The 18,955-nt window shown below is 38.0% G+C and overlaps 1 protein-coding gene across 5 annotated transcripts in view; it reads left to right on the top strand.

Annotated features, from left to right (window-relative positions):
• Positions 1-18,955, top strand: part of PTPN13 (protein tyrosine phosphatase non-receptor type 13) — a 125,427-nt gene that overhangs the window by 50,436 nt on the left and 56,036 nt on the right. For all 5 annotated transcript variants that reach the window (XM_075751333.1, XM_075751332.1, XM_075751329.1 and 2 more), the window contains one exon: positions 11,005-11,568. In XM_075751333.1, coding sequence (XP_075607448.1) covers positions 11,005-11,568 — 564 coding nt within the window. The remainder of the gene's footprint in view (positions 1-11,004; positions 11,569-18,955) is intronic.

Genomic DNA, 18,955 nt, shown 5'->3' with positions numbered 1-18,955 from the left:
CTGTTCTCACTGCATTAGCAACCCTGATTATTCTTTTCTTTGTTGTTTCTAGTTTTGTTTTCACTAATACAACTGAATAGTCTTTTGCTGGTTTACTTTTAATTTTCTTAGAAAATCCTCAAGTTCTTTAAGTGTTTGTGGTTTGAGGGGGGGTTTCTTGTTCATTTGTTTTCCTCCCACAACTTTGTTTAAGCTTTTCAGCAGACTTTTTTTTTTTTTCCCCCCGGAAGTGATGCTTCTCCCTAAAGTCTTAAGTATATTTTAACAAAAAAGCCTTTGGTTTAGGTTCTACTAAATTTTGGAGATCGATGTAGTAGCTCCAGCCAGTATCTCCATGGCTTTCTGGCTCAGTACTAGAGCGAATAACATCCCTTTAATGTCTGAAAATTTCTCTGAGGATTATGCCTTTAACGTAAAGGATATAGACTAGATGATCTAATTGCTGTGTTTCTACTGTATCCTCTGACTTGAAAAAAAGTCATAGCTAGAATATTCTTTCCTCTTATCCTTGCTTGTTTTGAATCTTTTAGTATGTATGACTTTGCTTCTGAGATGGTTTAGAGGTGTTGCTTTTTATTTTAATTACTGAAAAGTTCAGTTAGGATCCAATATCTGAATCTCTGAAGGGCTGTGAAGCTGAATGTTTGTCCTACTGCTATGTGCTCACTTGCCTTCTGGCTCTACCTAGGATTTCCAGGGTGCCAAGCAGAACAGGTACCCTGCAGTGTGTGAAACCAGTGGGTCAGGGTAGAGCAACCAGAGTTAAGGGTTCTCTGAGACTGAGGAGTCCAGTTGGCTCAGCTGGTATTGACCACTGAATTCAAGAGAGGGTTTTAAGTAACCTCAGTCCAAATCACTTTTAAAAAGGTTTCTCTTTATAGGGAACTTCACATTGTCTGAAGAGATCTAATTAAACATAATATTTACTCAAATAATATTTTTGAAATGAGTGAACTAGATAACCCCCAGACTATAAAATTAGCTGAATAGTCCTCATCCTCTAATTCCCTTTTCTCTTAAGTTGATTGAAAGTGCGTGCATGCATAGAGTGTTACAAATAATGCATGGCACCATGGGGAATGAATGTTTGTGCATCACTGTTCCAGTGTAAACGTTATTTTGTCTGGTCCCAAAGGCTGTTAACGAGTTATTAATGAGTCTCAGTTATTAATGAGATTCTCTTGAATGCTTGATTTTTCCTATTTTTGTCAAGATGAACAGTCAACCAGCAAAAATGTTTTTCAATTACTGTGTGGGTTTTATGATATTTTGGTGTTACGCTTCTTTCTTCGCTCCCATCCTTAGAAGTGGAAAAGTAGATTTTTTTTTTCATGTTTTCTATTATTTCAGTCTTTATTTTCAGAAAAGAAGATAAATTGAAGTCAATTGCTCCTTGATATTTTTTTATGTCCTGCCTATCCTGCTTCCATTTAACGTGTTTCAGTTTCTCTGTATCACACTCATTACCTGTGGAACTCTCTTTTTTTTTTTTTTTTTTTTTTTCTTTTCCCTAGAGGGCTGTGAACCCTCTTAGCTTCCCCAAAACCTTTCCCAAGTCTACTTCTCTTACCAGTCCCATTTCTTGATAATCTTAATAGCACCATCTTACTTCTCTGTTTTCTGATCTTAGATACATTCCTTGATCTCCACCTCACTGAGATCTTGGGGAACATAGAGTCTGAAATGGATGTCTGGTATTAGTGAGAGGCAGCTCACGTTTGATTCAGGGCAATTTAATGCTTGGTTATTTCTTTCTGTAATGGTATGCTGGTTTGCTGGTGCAGATTCTGTAGGTAACAGCACGCATCAGCTGCCCTGGGGGCACAGATTTTAGATTTCTGGAAAAGTGAGCTGTGGAATGGAGTGCTAATTATACTGATGATAATCTCATAGATTGAGGAGCCACAAGTAGAAGGCCAGATGAGGGCTTAAGAAAAATAGTAATGGTAACAGAGAAAAAAGAAAAAAAAAAAAAGAAACATAAAACTAACTCAGAAAAGCATATAGTCCTTTTTTCCTCAGTTGACACTGTACTGTTCTGCTGCTGTGTGTAGTTGAAATATATGTGTCTTACTCCAGTTGCAAAGCAGCAAACACTTAAAAAGGTGGGAAGCTACCAGGCAGGATTATGATTCTGAGTGAACTGTGTTTCTAGTAAGTTAGAAGTGATGTCAGTCATCTTTTATCTAAATGCTTGGGTTTAACTTCCTGTCTGAGAAGACACTTTGGGCCCGCTTTAGCACTGAGACAATGGTGGAGGGTGGGCAGGGCGCATATAAGGATGTGTCTAATTTAACCAGTCATTTTCCCAGCATATTTAAGGAAGTAAATACGGTGAGCAGATGTCTTTCCTGGAGAGGACAGAAGACTTGTCTGATACTCACTGCGGTGAAGTTCTGTGGAGTCATTGTGAAAAATCTTAAAAAGAATTTTCAATTAATGGAATAGCAGCACAGCGCTAAGGCATGTATTATGAACTTGAGAGTATCAGAATGTTACTATGAGTATTGAACTTAAGATAGCTGATAAATCATGCTAAGTTCATGAACATAGAGATGGTTTAGCAAGAAAGTTGTGCTCCTAGTTGGAGAGTAGCCAACTAATACCTTAGATATTTGCAGTCTTTGAAAAATATTAAGATTTTTGCTTTAAGTCCCTGAAAGTGATTAATGTTAAGATCAGTTTTCCATACTGGGGGCACCCAAAATTATAATTGCTGGGGCTTTATTGTTGGCTTAGGACAAATGTTTTGAAATATTTTTCTACTTCATGTGTTTAATTTGGATATTTTGCTTTCCTTATGTACCAAGGTTGGATATTTTCAGCTACTCATTTCTGTCTTTTTATGTTTTGAAGATAATTATTAAATTAATAAATAACTTCATGTTAATATTCTCCCCAATTAAATTTATTTTTTATCTCTTTCATGACTCACTTTCTGTGGACATCTTGTTGAATGAATTTTATGACAGGGTTGACTGCAGAAGTGATTTATTCTAAATTAATATTACAGAATGTTTGCTTTTAGTCAAGTTATATTTGTAACACAGAATTTAGGAACTGACTTAGCCAGCAGAAATAGAAGTGGTAAAACCTGGTGTGAGTCATGTGAACCAGTGAGTGATATTTAAGTTTCATACTCAAAACACTTTAAACCTTAAGAGTCTTTAAGAATTATTTGTGGAAGTTGCTTGATAAAATTCTTTTGGTGTGACAAACAGTAGGTAATTGTCAAACTCCTCCAAACATAAAGCAAGAATTAATTCACCGTGTTACTCTTCGCCACAAACTATGACACTCATTCTTCTAAAAGGTGCATAGCCTGTTTAAAGCCCATTTGAAATCTCCATAACTTGTATACACCTGGCAGCCTGCTTCCCAGCCCTCTAGTAATTGAAATCCTGAACCAGAGAAGCATTGGTGAGTCACCTTGTGTGTTTATATTTACAAAGTACCAATTTATGTTGATGATCTGTGAACACCAAGGAGAGACCTTTGCAGAGGTATTCATCTTTTAAAGAGATCCGGCTAACAAGTGTCTTGGCTATGCTTTCCTGATTTTAACTCAACTTGTGCATTGTGTTAGACCATCATGTGTTAATCTTGTATGTTACAATGCAACGGTTGTATGCTGCAAAATTCCAGCCTTCATCTCTGCCAAAAGAGTATATGCCACAACAATAAAGACTTGAAATGACTTAAGATCATTAAAGTTCACTTTAATTGTACAAAACAGGAAATAATTGGAAATACTGAACAGAATTTTAGATGTTGATAAACTCTGTGTTTAATTAGACTATACCCTGTAAGGTGCAGCAAAAATGGTAGGTGTTGTAAACTGAATAGAAGATTTTTAAGGCTAAGTGAAGTTGCTTTTGACTGTAATAAGAAATTCCAGCATTTAATTACCATTCTCCAGAATATCAATTACTAATGTAGCTGCCCAGCGAAAACTCTCAGACAAAAGAAAATGTACCCTTTTGCTTTTGATCCAGGGAAATTTATTGCAGATTATGTTTTAGTTCCTGATCTGGGTGAAAATGCAACTTTTATTCTATAAAGAAATGGTTTATAGTGATGACCTCCATGTGTGAACTGTAACAGCTTACTGATTTTCTTGCTAAATCCAAGCACACAGATTTAAGTTACAAAAAAATACAGCATAAACTTAATTCCATTGACTTGAAAATCTCTCATCTGGAAATATAATCCTTGGGGTTTTTTCTCATTGCTCTGTCTCCTCAGTACTAGAAAAAAAGAACTGATTAGGTGGAGAATAACTTCCAGAGTTCAGCAAAACCAAATAGAAGCCAGATGAAGATTTCTTGTTTTAAATAGAGAGAAAAAAGAAAAAAAGAATTCTTTTGCACTCCAGAAACCAGTCTGTTTTCTTCCAGTAAGTGATTCTGTTTGCATCTAGCAGTATTGGTGGTTGGTGTTGGTAGAGATCTTTTAAATTTAAGTACAGTTGCTACTGCTTTACTGAGCTTCCAGCCTGGCAGTATTGGAAGTGCTGTCACAGTGGCACTCAGGACAAACTCAGAAGTCTGAAGACAAAACAAGAATGAACACAAAGATCAGTGAGGAAACCAAACCAGAGACGTCAAATGCTGTCTCTGTGCAGAAAAGCAGCTCTACCACTGAGCCTCTCCTGGGCTACACAGAAATCCAGGAATAGCTGGGTGGCTCTTTTGCCTACTTGGTTGAGAAACGTACCAAATAAAATTGGCCCATAAACCTGAGTGGGAAAGAGCAACGGGGCAGTTGTCTTTTCTGCAGAGGTGCTGAGGGAGGGAAGAGGTAAAATGCTGCATTTACAAAGTGCTACTTGGCCAGGTTCAGTACCACTGTTCTGAAACAGATGCCTGGTTTCTGGTGCAATTTGTTTTTTTTGATAGAGGAGCCATGTCAGTCCAAAGCAGAATGCAAATTGTTCTACAGGATTTATAGCTTGGCCGTTACTGATAGTGCTTTCAACAGTCCTTGTGTCCAGCTCATTTCTTCCTTCACAAAGAATGCATTGTTTTAGGAGTACTTCCATCTGAAACTTGGATTTTCTCAACAATTTAAAAAAGTAAAAGAAAGGAGGAAGTGCCATTCCTAGCAGTCAACCCACAGGCCACATCTGGCTCTGTTGTCTTCTGTTTGGCTCTTAGCTTGCCCCAAAGGGATTGCAAACCCAACTCCTCCATCAGCTACCCACTCGTATTTGAGAAACTAACCACATTGTCTTGGGATAAGGATTTTTCTGTCGTTCTGTTTTCTGCACAAAGATGGTGTAGGAGATGTTTTTTAAACTCCTGTATAACAATTTCCTCTTTTCAGACCTACCAGTTTGGCAATGGTGGTGTGCGCTTTCATGCACATGCAGGCAATCTCTCTCTGTCCCTTCCAGTCCTTCTCTCCCTTCTCCCCCCACGCCACCGTGTGTGTATGTATGTGTATATCCATAAGCTTTGCTAAAGTGGAGCTGAAAAAGGTATTCTGTTTTGTGCAAACAAAAGAAGGGGGCAATCAGAAAGACTTTAAAGAAACTTGAGCTGAGTGTATTCAGTAAAAACAGATACAGTATGTGATGGCATTGAGTGTGTTTGCATTTACATAATATTTGATTAATTGCCTGTATGATCAAGCTGCTACAGAAGTAATTGCAGACAGACTGAATTTAGTTAGAACCAGATAATAACTCTCTTGTTCAGAGGAAAGTCAACCAGATTACTGTCAGTGTGAGTAAAAGATGGTTTGTGAATGACAGTGGTGTCAAAGAGGGTGTAGTTGCAGTCATAGCTGAAGACACCAAAGGAAGAAGGAAGCAGATTCATGGTCATTTAGCAAACGTAATATATGTTAGTTGAAGGTGCGTAGAAAACTAGATTTTCATTTTAGCACCACAAGGGAACTTCTTTGTGGACTCTTGGTGATTAATTGCTATTTTTATTGTACATATTCCCTCATTATATATTATACTTTGGAATCATGCAATTACTATAATTGCATTTGAATTATTTACAGTAATTATAAATAATTGCACTAATGTAACATCAAGTAGAGGATAAACACCCACGGGCGATATGTGAAATCAAGAACCTAGATACTATTCAGATGAGCATGAAGAGTTTAGTTCAGCAGAAAAGTAATTGGGAAAGGGAGAAAGCACGTCTTTTGAAGTTACTTTCATACTGTTGTATCTTAATTGTTAATGGTTTGTCCTGCCACAGTCACTGATGAGTAAGGAAGCACATTTCTGTCCTGTTACACGCTTGCGTGACTGAAGCATGGAGTAGCTCTGTGTGGTCTCAGGTGAGATAGTTAATGTCTTTAGTGTATCCAAGATACTTTGGATAGGTCTCTAGAGTTTCCATTACAAATACAAGCCTTTTTTTTTTTTTTAAAGGAAGGTCATAATATGAGTCTTGTCATCCATTATAATTTAAAGACATAGAAGTTCTATTATCCAGTCAGGTTCCTTTTGCTCATTAGTTGGATCTTTATTCTTCATATATAGTATTTTTACTGGTAGTTCTTCCCTTTGTTTTCCCATATGTTTCATCATAAAAGCTGGGGGAAAAAGTTGATGGATAAACTATGTATTGGCTTAATGAATTTGGACTTGTGTGTGCCATTCAACTGAAAATACATGTATTAAAGAAGGGCATATGATTCCAGTCTGCTCTGTTCTGGAGGTGTACTGTTAGCTGAAAGCTGGATGTATAAACCTTGTACTGAAAGAGACTTACTGCCCTTTAAGACTCTAGATCTAAGTAATGCTGAGGTAGTGCATTGAGGAAGTCTAGGGGAAAAAAAAAGTGAAAATACCTTAACAGTTGATTTTGTGACTTAGAAAGTCTATAATAGTACTTATAAAAAGTGAGGAGGAACGAGGACAGATTTAAGTTATTAAAAATAGGAGAATTGGCCTGGACTGATTGCTGGTTGGCTAATCCAGTTTTTTCACTGGTATCTGCAAGTGAGTTGCTTCTGTACTGGGAAGTGTTGTCCTTGACTATTAACCTCTGCTCACTCACACCAAGAGCAGCATGCATTCTTGGCAAGTATGGATCTGAAAGTTTTGTATTGCTGCTTTGTTTTTAGTTTGCCTTCTAAGGTTGTCAAACTTGAGCAGGCTGTGCACCCCTTGCTTCCAGTCTCTTCTTTACCCTTCTCTGAGGATGATTCATAAACAGATCATATTGACACTGTGAGCCAGTTTGGAGGGAGCTTCTTTAAATGACATTATGTAGAGAGGGATGGGTTTTGCAAAGGTGGGAAGAAGTGCCAATACTGGTGAAAAGTGGGTACAGAGTGAGTAAAAAAGGAAAGATGAAATATGTCCAAGAGAATTTTAGAGTCTCAAGACTGAATACTAAGGCCAGCTGTAGATTCCTTTTGGTACTAAGTTAAAAACTCGTATTGGCTGCATAAGTCAATGTGGATATGAGTTAGACCTGTAGACGTCTCCACTGAGCAGAGTGGAAGAGCAGTGTGGAAATGGAATGCCTCCTGCACTGCTTCCTGATAGGACAGCTCATCTCCTGTCTCATCATGCAATTAGTTGAATGAGTGGCAAAGGTGTATTGATGAGTACTTTTCCAGTCACTGCTGATGAGATAGTGTTCATGGCATTCACTTTTCCTCATGAGGAAGCCATGGGTGAGTGGATGACTTGGAGACTAGAAAGCATCTCTTGCATGCCGAGGCAAGGAGCTTGCGTCTTCTGAGCTTCTGCGTGAACTGGAAGCAGCTTCTGTTACATCTAGTCTGAATGCTACAAGTCCATCGAAACTACAGCCTTGGTGAGGAGGATGCTCCTTCCCTTCTAGCATTCTTTTTCACTAGCAGCTGGGCTCTTTCACTGCAGTTCTCACTAGTGTACTACGGTGAGGATACCCACTGGTACGTAAAGTACGTTGTGGCTCTTTTCACTGGATGTGATCCTGAAACAAGATAGTGCTTCAATGTGCAGAGACCTAAACGAATGATCTTTTCAACCAGGAATGTTCTTCTGAGTCATGACCAATGATGTATCGAGTAATCCTGAATTTACAGCCTTGGTAATATATTGGAGTTGCAGCTGTCTTTTTTTCTTTTGGTGGGTTTTGGGGGTTTTTTTCTGCTTTGTTTGCCATTGTTTTGTTCAGTAAGGTCTTGTGCATGTAAAAACTTTGTGTTGAAGAGGTGGGTTTGGGGTTTTTTTACATTTAAAAATATATGTGAAAACAGTGTGTAGAAGAGGTTGGTTTGGATTTTTTCTGCCTAAAACTATCTTGGAACTCTCATTATTAGGGAGGGTTCTTGGAGCTCCTTTTGATTTGCTTTTTTGGTGACCATCTTAAATACTGCAGTATTTTGATTTTTATCACTCTCACAAATGGCTGAGTTAAAATCCTGTTTAGAAATGTCTGTCCTTGACGTGCATGTACGTGAATGTGAAGTATGTGTTTGCAGAATGGATATCATCTCGCTGCTTTAGAAAGTGGGAACTTCACGTGAACAGCTATTTTTGAAAGGCTTTTTTGTGTCTGTGAATATTATATGTAATTCACAAGCCTTATGAGGGATGTATAGTCTGAGAATAAGATAATAACATAAGATTTATCTGACTGCAAGGATAATTATGTTTACTTGACCTTAGGATTAAAGCCATATTTGTAAAATATGAAGTGGTGCATCAGATCCTTTCAGAAGATTAGTTCATTGTCATTAGCAATTTTGTTTTATCCTCTTGGCTGGAACATGTGGGAACTGTGTAATTTCTTACAAAACACTTTTTAGACAATCTGAATGCTAACATTTTACCATCATGTATTTGTGTGTTGGTAAGAAGCAGGGGGCTTCTTGGCCGCATTTGGCTTTAGTTTTGCTTTTTTTTTTTTTAAACAATTGTTGTTAGTTTAATATTGCAGAAATAGAAACTGAAAACTAACAGCTCCTCTTTAAATAGAATATCAGTTGAAAGGTGTAAAGCCTTAAGCTTTTAAAGCATTTCTGTATACAATTATGAGCATCATTAATGCATTCTGTGAAACTCAATGCAAAAGGATAATAGACTCTAGATAAAGATCAGCAGGAGCCTACTGTGCAAGTGGGGCAGGTGATATCAATTGACTTTGGAAAAGCAGCAGGCAGCACTGTAGAGCCATCTTTGACAGTAGTAGATACAGCGTAGTAATTTTCTTTGAGCTCATAACTACTTTATTTTATGAGGATGTCTTCAAGGCTGCTGCTTCTTAAAAGATGTACATGGTAATATCAGTAGGGAACTAAATCTAAAAAAACTATCGCATGCCACACTGACTCCACCTGGCTGCGCACACATTGCTTAGGCAACCCAGCATGGAATATTTTCAGTTGGATTTTCTCATCAGGGCTATCATGATACCCTTCATTAAAGGGCAATGAAGCTGGTGAAGAGTCTACAGCACCAGCTTTATGAGGAGTGGCTGAGGGAACTGGGATTGTTTAGCCTGGAGAAAAGGAGGCTGAGGAGAGACCGTATCACTCTCTACAACTACCTGAAAGGAGGTTGTAGTGAGGTGGGTGTCCTTCTGTTTTCCTAAGTAAAGAGCAATAGGATGAGAGGAAACAGCTGCAAGTTGTGCCAAGGGAGGGTTAAATTGGATGTTAGGAAAAAATTTTTCACCAAAAGGGTTGTCAATCATTGGAACAGACTGCCCAGGGAAGTGGTTGAGTTACCATCCCTGGAGGTATTTTGTGTAGATGTGGTGCTTAGGGACATGGTTTAGTGGTGGACTTGGCAGTGCTAGGTTAATACTTGGACTTTATGATCTTAGACATCTTTTCCAACCTAAATGATTTATGATTCTATTATGAGGTCAAGATTGCCATATTAATGCAGTGCATATGCTGCAGATTGGAAAGATTAGACTTCATAATAATTTTTGCAATGTACTTGGTCACTTGGAGTTATGAGCACATTACTGCCTGTGTGATATCTACAATAGATTTTGGATTTTTGCAATTTTAATCATGCAGAAGCATTAAAAGATTTTTAGTTTGCTAACGAAAAGTAAGTAGCAGTTGGGTAGTCTTTGATACTAGTTTTTCTCTGGGATGTTACTCTTATAATGGTTACAGTTCTTTTACTCTGATCTCAGGAAGGCTTAAGAACTTAAAAGGTAAACTTGTAGGTCATCTGTTAATTTTAAACAAAATTGATTGTACTTACTGATGTTTGCAATTAGTTTTGTAAAATTGGGCTATTAATTTGAGAAAATGTTATGCCCGAGACACACATGATTATCAAAACTTCTCGGTGACCATGATATGATATTCTTCAAAATACCATATTTCATTGATATTGTTCCGCATCTGACAGTTTCTTTTATTCTGGAAGTAACTTCATGGTATGGGAGAGAGAATTTATTCATGAAACATGAAGTGTACAGGCTTGTAGAATCACTTTGATCTTAGAGGCTTTGTTGGTTTTGTTTTAGAGTATTCTTTATCCGGAGAGACTGTCATAACCAAAAATAGTCATTAAAGGAAGATCGGGGATTTTTAAAATTCCTAACTACACAGTCATTCTTCTTTTACTACTGACACTAGTGCAGGGCATCTGTAAATCTGTAGAACAAACCTGGACTTGTCATTAAAAATTGTAGGTGGTGTCTTTGGGTGTGAGAGGAATTTCAGATTGATGATTAAACAGTACTTTCGGTGATAGTCCAGACTATTTTAAAAATAAAACAAATGACAAAACAACTTTCAGCATGTATGTGATAGTGGTTTTTTTAAATATTAATGCTGAATTATAGTAGGCCACAATTTTTTCTTGAGCACTTCAGAAATAAAAGAAATAAAATGCCTGTCAGATATTAAGTAGTTGGAGTATGTCAATCACAAATTGGAGTAGTTGCAGTTTGTTGTTTGCATGGCAAAATCAAGGCCAAAATGCATCCTCAGAATACACTTCAACAGTAAGTTGTGTTGCACTCTTGTGTATTAAGTACAAAATTACGTATATGAAATGTCTCCTTATTCCAGGAAAAACATTGGTGATCGATGCACCTGATGGACACAAAGCTCACTTCTCTCAACAGACCATGCTTAACAAAGGACTTAGCAAGTCTATGGGATTTCTGTCCATTAGAGGAACACAAGGCGAGGAAGAGTTTTTCCAGGGCATTTCTGCAGATTACAACTCAGGACAGGAAGATGTTTTCTGTCCTTATAGATGTAAAACCAATGAATTTGAAAAAAAAGGTCACCTTCATACAGACATCACTCCCAAGCGGAAAGTATGGGCTTCCTCCACAGATTTGCTTTGCACAACTGACAAGGCAGCTGAGAGGGACCATGCTGGAGGCTTTCATGGACACAACCGTCAGTGTGAAGCATTTACAGTACGGACTTCCACTACTACCAGAAACAAGGAAGCAAGATACTCTGATGGGAGCATAGCACTGGATGTCTTTGGACCACAAAAACTGGACCAAACACGCCATGTGCCTGAGACATCAACTTCTGCAGCAATATCCAGTGCCTTTGACAGGATAAGAGAGAGACAGAAGAAGTTGCAGCTTCTGAGGGAAGCTATGAATGTAGAAGGTTAGTGAAGTTTTTTGATTTTGAGTATACCAGTCATTAAACAAAGATTTCTCTTTATGATAAATTTGAGTTCTCTTGTAGCAGCTCTTGAAACTGCCAAGATCTTTCCTTCATCTTTTTTTTTTTTGTGAAGTGAAAGCATTAGAATGTCTGTTGCCAATGAAGATAAATGTGCTTTTCCAGATTGCTTACCCAATGAAAATAGTTGATCTCCGTAAGTCAGCCAGTATGAAGTTCATCAAGTAAAATTAGAAAAAGAAAAAAAACCTTGGTAACAGCCAATTGTCAAGTAATTTTCCTTGAAGGAAAATCCTTATCTCTAGCTGTTAGAGATGTATTTATACTGCAGAGGAGAGGGAGAATTTCATGTCAAGATCTCTGAGTTTTTAAACTGTATAACTGAATGATGCAGTTAAGTCCTTAAATATGAAATTTTTTAGGGAGTCATGTTAAGATCTTTACCTCAGTGGGAATACTTGGCAACAAGTTCCATTCAGTTAAATAAAAGAACACATTGGGGGAAAAAACCTCTTTGTATTTGTTCTGTGGATACTTATCAAATGATCTTTATGCAGAACCCTGTAAGGAGAACTGCGTATTTTGTTTGCTTTGAAAATGTGACATGATTTTCAGGGGTTGTAAATTTGAGACAGTTGGATAGAAACTGAGAGCAGTGTCAGATTCTGCTTGTGATGGGCCAGAAGACATAACTTAGTCATCTAAGGTATACAGTAGAAGAGCTGTATGTACAGAGCTAGCTCAGTCATTTATTCAGGTGCATTCCAAATCTGTACAGTTGAAAACTCATGGCTGCCTGTCTGTTGTGCGACAGAAATAATTCTGTGAAAACAAACCACCTCTGCCTCCTTTTCCTGCACTGAGATGTAAACACTTCCTTATTAAGGAGAGATGATAAAGCCTTTTCTCAAGGTTGAATTTCTAAAAATGCCTGTTCATGCCCCTTATGGCTATATGAGGAGATGCTTATATTGCAGTTAGCATGGGAAGCCAGTTCTTTCTCTCCTATGCATCTGAGCCTTGTGCTCCAGAAAGGAGTGTTATTGAAATGGCATAGGCAGTTTAAAAAGCTGCTGTGAATTCTGTAGTTGTACAGGCAAGACAGCTGGAGGTTTTTTGTGATACCAAATTAGCATCTTCTGATGAGGATTACATTATAATGTAAAGGAATGAACATAGATGGAAGTAGTACTGTGGAGATACCATTGTTATCTCAATAGAAGTTTACCATCTGTAATTATCTACCAAGATGTCTGATGAGGTACAGGGAAGGTTGGTTGGTTTTTGGTTTAAGAGCCTGAAATTGAAAGGGACCATCTCAAGTGTATGAGTCAACTTGGATCTTTGGAGATAGGCAGCTGACAAAGCTTAAGAGGAGGCCGCTCCCTGCATTGGGAAAGCTTAATAGCCTTGTTGTTCAGGAGTGCAGGTTTGTGTTGCACAATAGCAAAACCAAAAGCTTGGCCAAACCCATTGATGAGCAAGAGTTTATCATTATGATTCAAACAGACTGGGAGATGGCAGAAAATGTAATGTGCCCATGCTTCGCAAACTGAGATAGTTCAGATGTGTGAAACTGCTGGATTCATAAAGGGAATAGGTGAAAGTGCAGTCAAAGTAAACCGGGAACTGGGGCTTAATAGTCACAGGAGCTGAGTGACAAATCTGTATAGGGAAGATTGAGGCAATAGCTAATGACTCACTGCCCACCCATCCTTCTGAATTCACAGTCGTTACTTGCTAGAAAAAGAACTTAAGATACTTTCTCAACAGGTAGTTGAGTTGCAATGTTCTTGTCTGTTTTCTACTTTGAGCAGAGGAAGGAGGTATGTTTCACTCTTGAAGTTAGGAGTGTGTGCTCTGCTGTTTTATTTTAGGCTCTCCTTTTTTTCTTTTTTCCTCTTTCTTTTCCTCTTTCTTTTCCTCTTTCTTTTCCTCTTTCTTTTCCTCTTTCTTTTCCTCTTTCTTTTCCTCTTTCTTTTCCTCTTTCTTTTCCTCTTTCTTTTCCTCTTTCTTTTCCTCTTTCTTTTCCTCTTTTCTTTTTTTTTTCTGTCAGTTAACTACTTAAAGAAAAAATTTGGGCCAGAACCTAGTCGTGAATGTGATTTTTTAATGAGAGCCATTTAAAGGAGTATTTTAGTAAGATGGATGGGGAATACTTTTTCACATAGGAGTTAGTTGCTGTTGTGTTTCACAGGGATTGAGAAGCCTGACTGAAAGTATTCTATTCTGCCTTAATGAGCAGATTGACAAAAGTCTTAAAACATAAAGTCTGCTAGTCAATTAAGACTTCTTTCCCTTTTCCTTTTTTATTCTATATGTTTTACTATTCCTTATCTTACATCTTGTTTATAACAGATGAGTCCCTTGAGATCTTTCATAAAAGGAGTCTATTACTAGTTTCATCTGTCAAAGAAATGAAAAATACAGTCTGTAAGTTTTTTGTGCATTACTGTTGTGTATAATTTTCAAGCACTTAGTGGGTAGACAGATATTTCCAGGCATTATCAAGCATGTGTGGAATTGCTCTTCTGACATAAACGCAGCCTAGCTAAGAGATATGAGCAACTGCCTGGAAAGCTGTGGTAAAATATGTCACTTATTTTGATAAAGGTAGCAGTGGCAGTTTCTTGGGCAACACTTGAAGCAAGGGTATCTTACTGCCTACAGCTGGTGGTCACACAGCAAATAGGCGGGCAACAACTGGAAATGAAGTGGAAAAGAAGTCCACAGAAAATGACAGCAACTACTACTTTTTCCCCTGCGTGGGACACAGTACGACCTCAAAGGAGAGGCATTGAAAGGGAAAACAGAGAAAGAGAATAAAGTATTTTGAAAGCTTGGGTAGTCAGGAATAAGGGGTTTGTTCAGCTTGGGATGGAGGGAGGGAAGGGCGAGAGTCACAGAAACAGGATTAGTGGTTGAGTTCAGCAGAGAGGACACAAGCTGCCATCTCTTTGGTAGGTTTGGGGATATTTTCAATTTGGTTGAGTAAATTGTAGTAAGCCTCTGCTTTTGGCTGTACATTGTTTTTCAGTTTTTGAATTCTGAGGTGACATTGGACACTCTGCAGGTTAAACTTGGCCAGAGAAAAACTTCCCTCCTGAAACTACAAAGGAGCTCAAGTGACATGGGGCTTATTTCTTCTTTATTTTGGGTTAAGCTGGCAAACTTTTTTGTTGTTCATAAAACCTTAAGGACCTGACTGCCTTGGAAAAAGAAAATGTTCTCATGCACAGACTCTGGTATGCCAAGCTTTCACTCAGAACAGATTTTTATGATCCAAAGTATAAACTCATGAAAAGTAGAGTTTATAGTGGAAAGAATGACAGAGCTTTAATTACAGCTGTGCTGTAATAGAGTGGTTTGTAGAGAGCTGCAGACCATCTAAAGTGCACAATAATCTACAGTCAGAACATCTCAGATTTAGCCTCACAAGCCTTCCAAAGACAGTGTCATAGCAAGTGCCTTGCTCATGAACTTGCTGGTTTGTAAGTTATTCTGCTATACAGGATTGAGGTTGTTTATCTCTTGCATACTGAAGATGATTGTTTATGATTAGGTGATTAGCCAGATGGTGGGAAGGGAAAGAGACTGCTGTTTGACTTCAGGTGTAGCCAATTCTTAACACTAAGAACAGATTACAAAAATATGTGTTAATCTTGGCAAGAGATAGGAGAGTAAGTTCTGCATCTCCACTGTTACTGTTCATGCTTGGTTTTGTTATGTATGTTTTGTGAGCTTAGGCAGAATTGTTTAGAGTTGTGAAGTTGTTAGAAGTTAAACCCAAGCAATTTATCTGTACCAGGAGAACAGATTTTGGTTTTGTTGTTCTTTTGAAACTAGGAAATTGTTGCTTGGCACCAACTGATAGAGTCCCATTTCAGAGAGAAAATAATATTTTACCTTTTACATTTTGCAAGCCTGCATTGCCACTCAAGAGTGTGAAAGCATAATCTGTTCTCCCTTGCTCCCAGCCTTCTTTGCCTTCTCACCCACAAGAGTGATTGTATTTTCTGAGAGTTATGATGTAAACACACTTCAGTTTTTGTATCTCAGGCCTGCCTTCAAATGACGCAATAGTAAGGCACAAGGCTGTGAGACTGTAGCCTTGTATGAATCTCTCCCTTTTATTTGCTTAGGCAGCTTCCTCCCGTGTTTTTAGTGTATGCATAATTCAAATTGAATTGGTTTATGTGTTACTTGAGTGAATGTGCATCCTTCTTTTTTACATGCAGTTTTGCTTATGAGCATGTTGTAAATGAGATGCACAAGAGAGCAAGGCATAAAGATTGCTTATGTCCTGGTGGAATATGGGAGCACAGAACAAGTTAGGAAAGTAGTAATATAGCTGGCTGTGGGTTAAATAGCAGACAGGGAGGAAAAAGAGGGGAGGATACCAAAAAGCTGATCTTGCTGAAGCTTTGGAATGCTGAATCCAGGAGTCAGGGAATGGGGGTGGTTTGGGAAATTCTCAAGCCTTTGTTAAATGTTTTTGCAGTTGGGAACCATGTGAATCCCAGAGCTTCAAGCTGTGTTTATCCCTCTCTCTTTTTACCTTTGATTTTTCCAACTGAAAACCCAGATAATGAAGTCCTCTTTTTTTTTTTTTGTCCATTTATTGCTCTCTGCTTCATACAGTCAGCAAGAAGAGGCAGTAATGTGCTGTGTTTCTAGAGATGGATCTCTGCCTCCTAAGTCTTTGTGTCTTTATCTCACAAAACAATGTTTTCATTAGCTACCCTGAAGACTCGTCTGGACCCCGTTTATAAAAACTTCCACATTATGACTGCATGTGTTTAGGTGTGGAGAGTTACGGTTAGGGATGCTCTAAATGTCTGGATTTTAAAAGCTCTTAGTTTGAAGCTGCATTTTTTAATAAGGGAAAAATTCTGCCGGTAATCAGGCAGCTGTTGATGGTAAATTTATCCCAACAAACAAAGCCACAGAGGTTTGAATTTGGGAGCTTCTGTAGAAATGGGTTAAATGAGAGATTGGATTTAGGGCAAAAGAGGAATAGCTGCTTTTACAAACTTACCTCTGTAAATTTAGTGAGGTGCATACTTTCTTTTTCTCTTGAATTGTACTTACTCAGTTCATGAGTAGGCCAAGCAGAGGAAATGCGAGTCATCCACAATGGTATATCTATTTGCATGTGAAAGCAAATTAAGGCTCAGTTTACACATGTCTTACAATCATTGTGCTGCAGTATGATTTAAATTCAGTGGTGGTGAAATGGATTCTCATGTGGTTGGTATGTCCAGTAAGGATAAAGTTTAGTTAGAATAATATTCAGAAATCGTATTAATGAAGCTGAAGGGTAGGATAAAGAACTGATACTAGATAGAAGACTTTCAGTTGTTAATTTTACCGAGACTACAGAAGTTGGTTTTTCAAGGAAAAAGAAAGAAATGTTTGTGGCATTTCTGTGAAGTACAAGTACTCCTGGCATCAGCCACTATTATTTTGTTCTGAATTATGTAGTTTAGCATAAGGTAGTAAAACAGCTCTTATAATTCCATAATTGCACAGCAAAGCAGCATCTGCTATATCGAGCTTTCAGCAGTTCACACAGTCTGGGATTATCAATTTTTAGTCAACACATCACATTCTCAGTGGATAAAACATTTAAATTAAAACACCTTTACTGGTCACGCTTTCTGTCTGTGTCCATTTACATACCTTATCCTGGATGGCATGATACAGATCTAGAAAAGAAGGCTGTCTTTCTAAGTACAAGACACTGAGTTCTTACCAGACCCTGGAGTTGTTGTTTTTAATCTTGCTGTTTTCTTTTCCAGCCTAGCCCTAGAGATGCGGGTTTTTTCTGTAATTTTACAAGGCTCTTTTTCTTCCTGTCACTCAGATCCTGCTAGACCCTATGCATCATATGTTCCTTAGACGCTCTAGGGAGTCGCCTGTATGGCTGGTGACTTGGGCTGTGTGCACAATACAGCTTTTTTATTTAGAACATGGGTGGTGGAAATCTTGCAAGCTAAAATGAGCTGCTCCTCTGGAAGGCTGAATGGATTTGTTTCCCTTGACCACTTGTCAGATATGAATCCTTATCAGGGATTTATTCTGGATCTCTACATTCTTCCTGTTAAACCTATGCTGCCTTGCATAAGATAATTCAAGTTCTCTTAGATGAAAAGAGGAAGACTCTAACCTATTGGTTAAACTCTTGTGAAAGAAGCAAGTCCCAGCAGCTCCTAAAGGAGATGTTAATGTGTTTTACATGGTATTATAGTAACACTGTTGTGAAAGAGACACCCACCAATAAACCTCAAAGAGCAAACAAGGCCTCCCTCTCTGTCATAAGACTGCCTGTTTAACTCTGCCATCTTCTCTGTCCTTTTCATTCTCTGTACAGCCAGTAATGATTCTGTAATCGTGTATCTGAAAACCTGTGTATCTAAAGTGAGTCATGTGTTCAGGATAATGAAATTCCAAGCTAAATGTGGTTCTCTGATTTCTGTTGAAGTTGGCCGAGATGAGGCTTTCTGTAAATTACTTGTCTAGGCTTGCATGTCTTGCCTTGCATAAATAGTGTGTTTTGTTATTTTATGCTGCGTTAGGTGCCTGTAAGGTTGTGCTCTGCTGGCTTTGATAGGGAGTTTGAAAAGCACCACTGCAGCACTAAGCAGCACAAATACAGATTCTTCAAGTTGTAATGCTTCATTCATCTCTGCATCGTGGTACTACTGTGTGTTAGCTTATATTATTAGTACAAGTTTTATGTTTTCATTTTAGTTGTGGACTCTTAAACCATGCTTAAACTCAGGTTTGTTTTCCTACTAAGTTATGAAATGACTTGAAGTGTTCTGGTAAGAGACTAATCTAAACACTGAAATGTTAAGAAGAGTAACTGATACAGTAATTTTTGCTACAATGTGTTTGATGCTTCTAGAATTTAATTCTGAAGTCTCTTTTCAGTCACCGAAAATGATTTTAAAAAAACCAACAAAAACCAAACCAACAAAAAAACCCCAAGTAAACAAAAAAAACCCCAAACAAAACAACAAACCAAGGCCATTCAAAAATCCCAGGGAAAATTGTAAATATAGGAGATAAGTTGTTTTATTGTTGTCTTTAGCTTTTATTGTTGTCGTCTTTCAGTTGCTTCCCAGCCAGACAGGCTAGAAGTTTGTCCTCATTTTTGAAACTATTGTGTGAAACGTTTAACTTTAACTTGATCCCAGAATTGGGACTTTGTGACCTTTGGAAGCCAGTTCTTAATTAGAAGTTTGGCTTGGACATGATCCAAGTGCCTTCTCTGAAGTTAAGTCCTAATGCAGTATGTTCAAATTGAGGAGAATTTGCTGGAGGAGAGGAGACAGCATGAATTATTTGTGTAATTTTGCAAGTG

Source organism: Balearica regulorum, chromosome 4, assembly GCF_011004875.1.
Source record: "Balearica regulorum gibbericeps isolate bBalReg1 chromosome 4, bBalReg1.pri, whole genome shotgun sequence".
NCBI lineage: Eukaryota > Metazoa > Chordata > Aves > Gruiformes > Gruidae > Balearica > Balearica regulorum.
The sequence above is the reverse complement of the archived record's forward strand: the minus strand, read 5'-3'. Positions and strand labels throughout refer to the sequence as shown.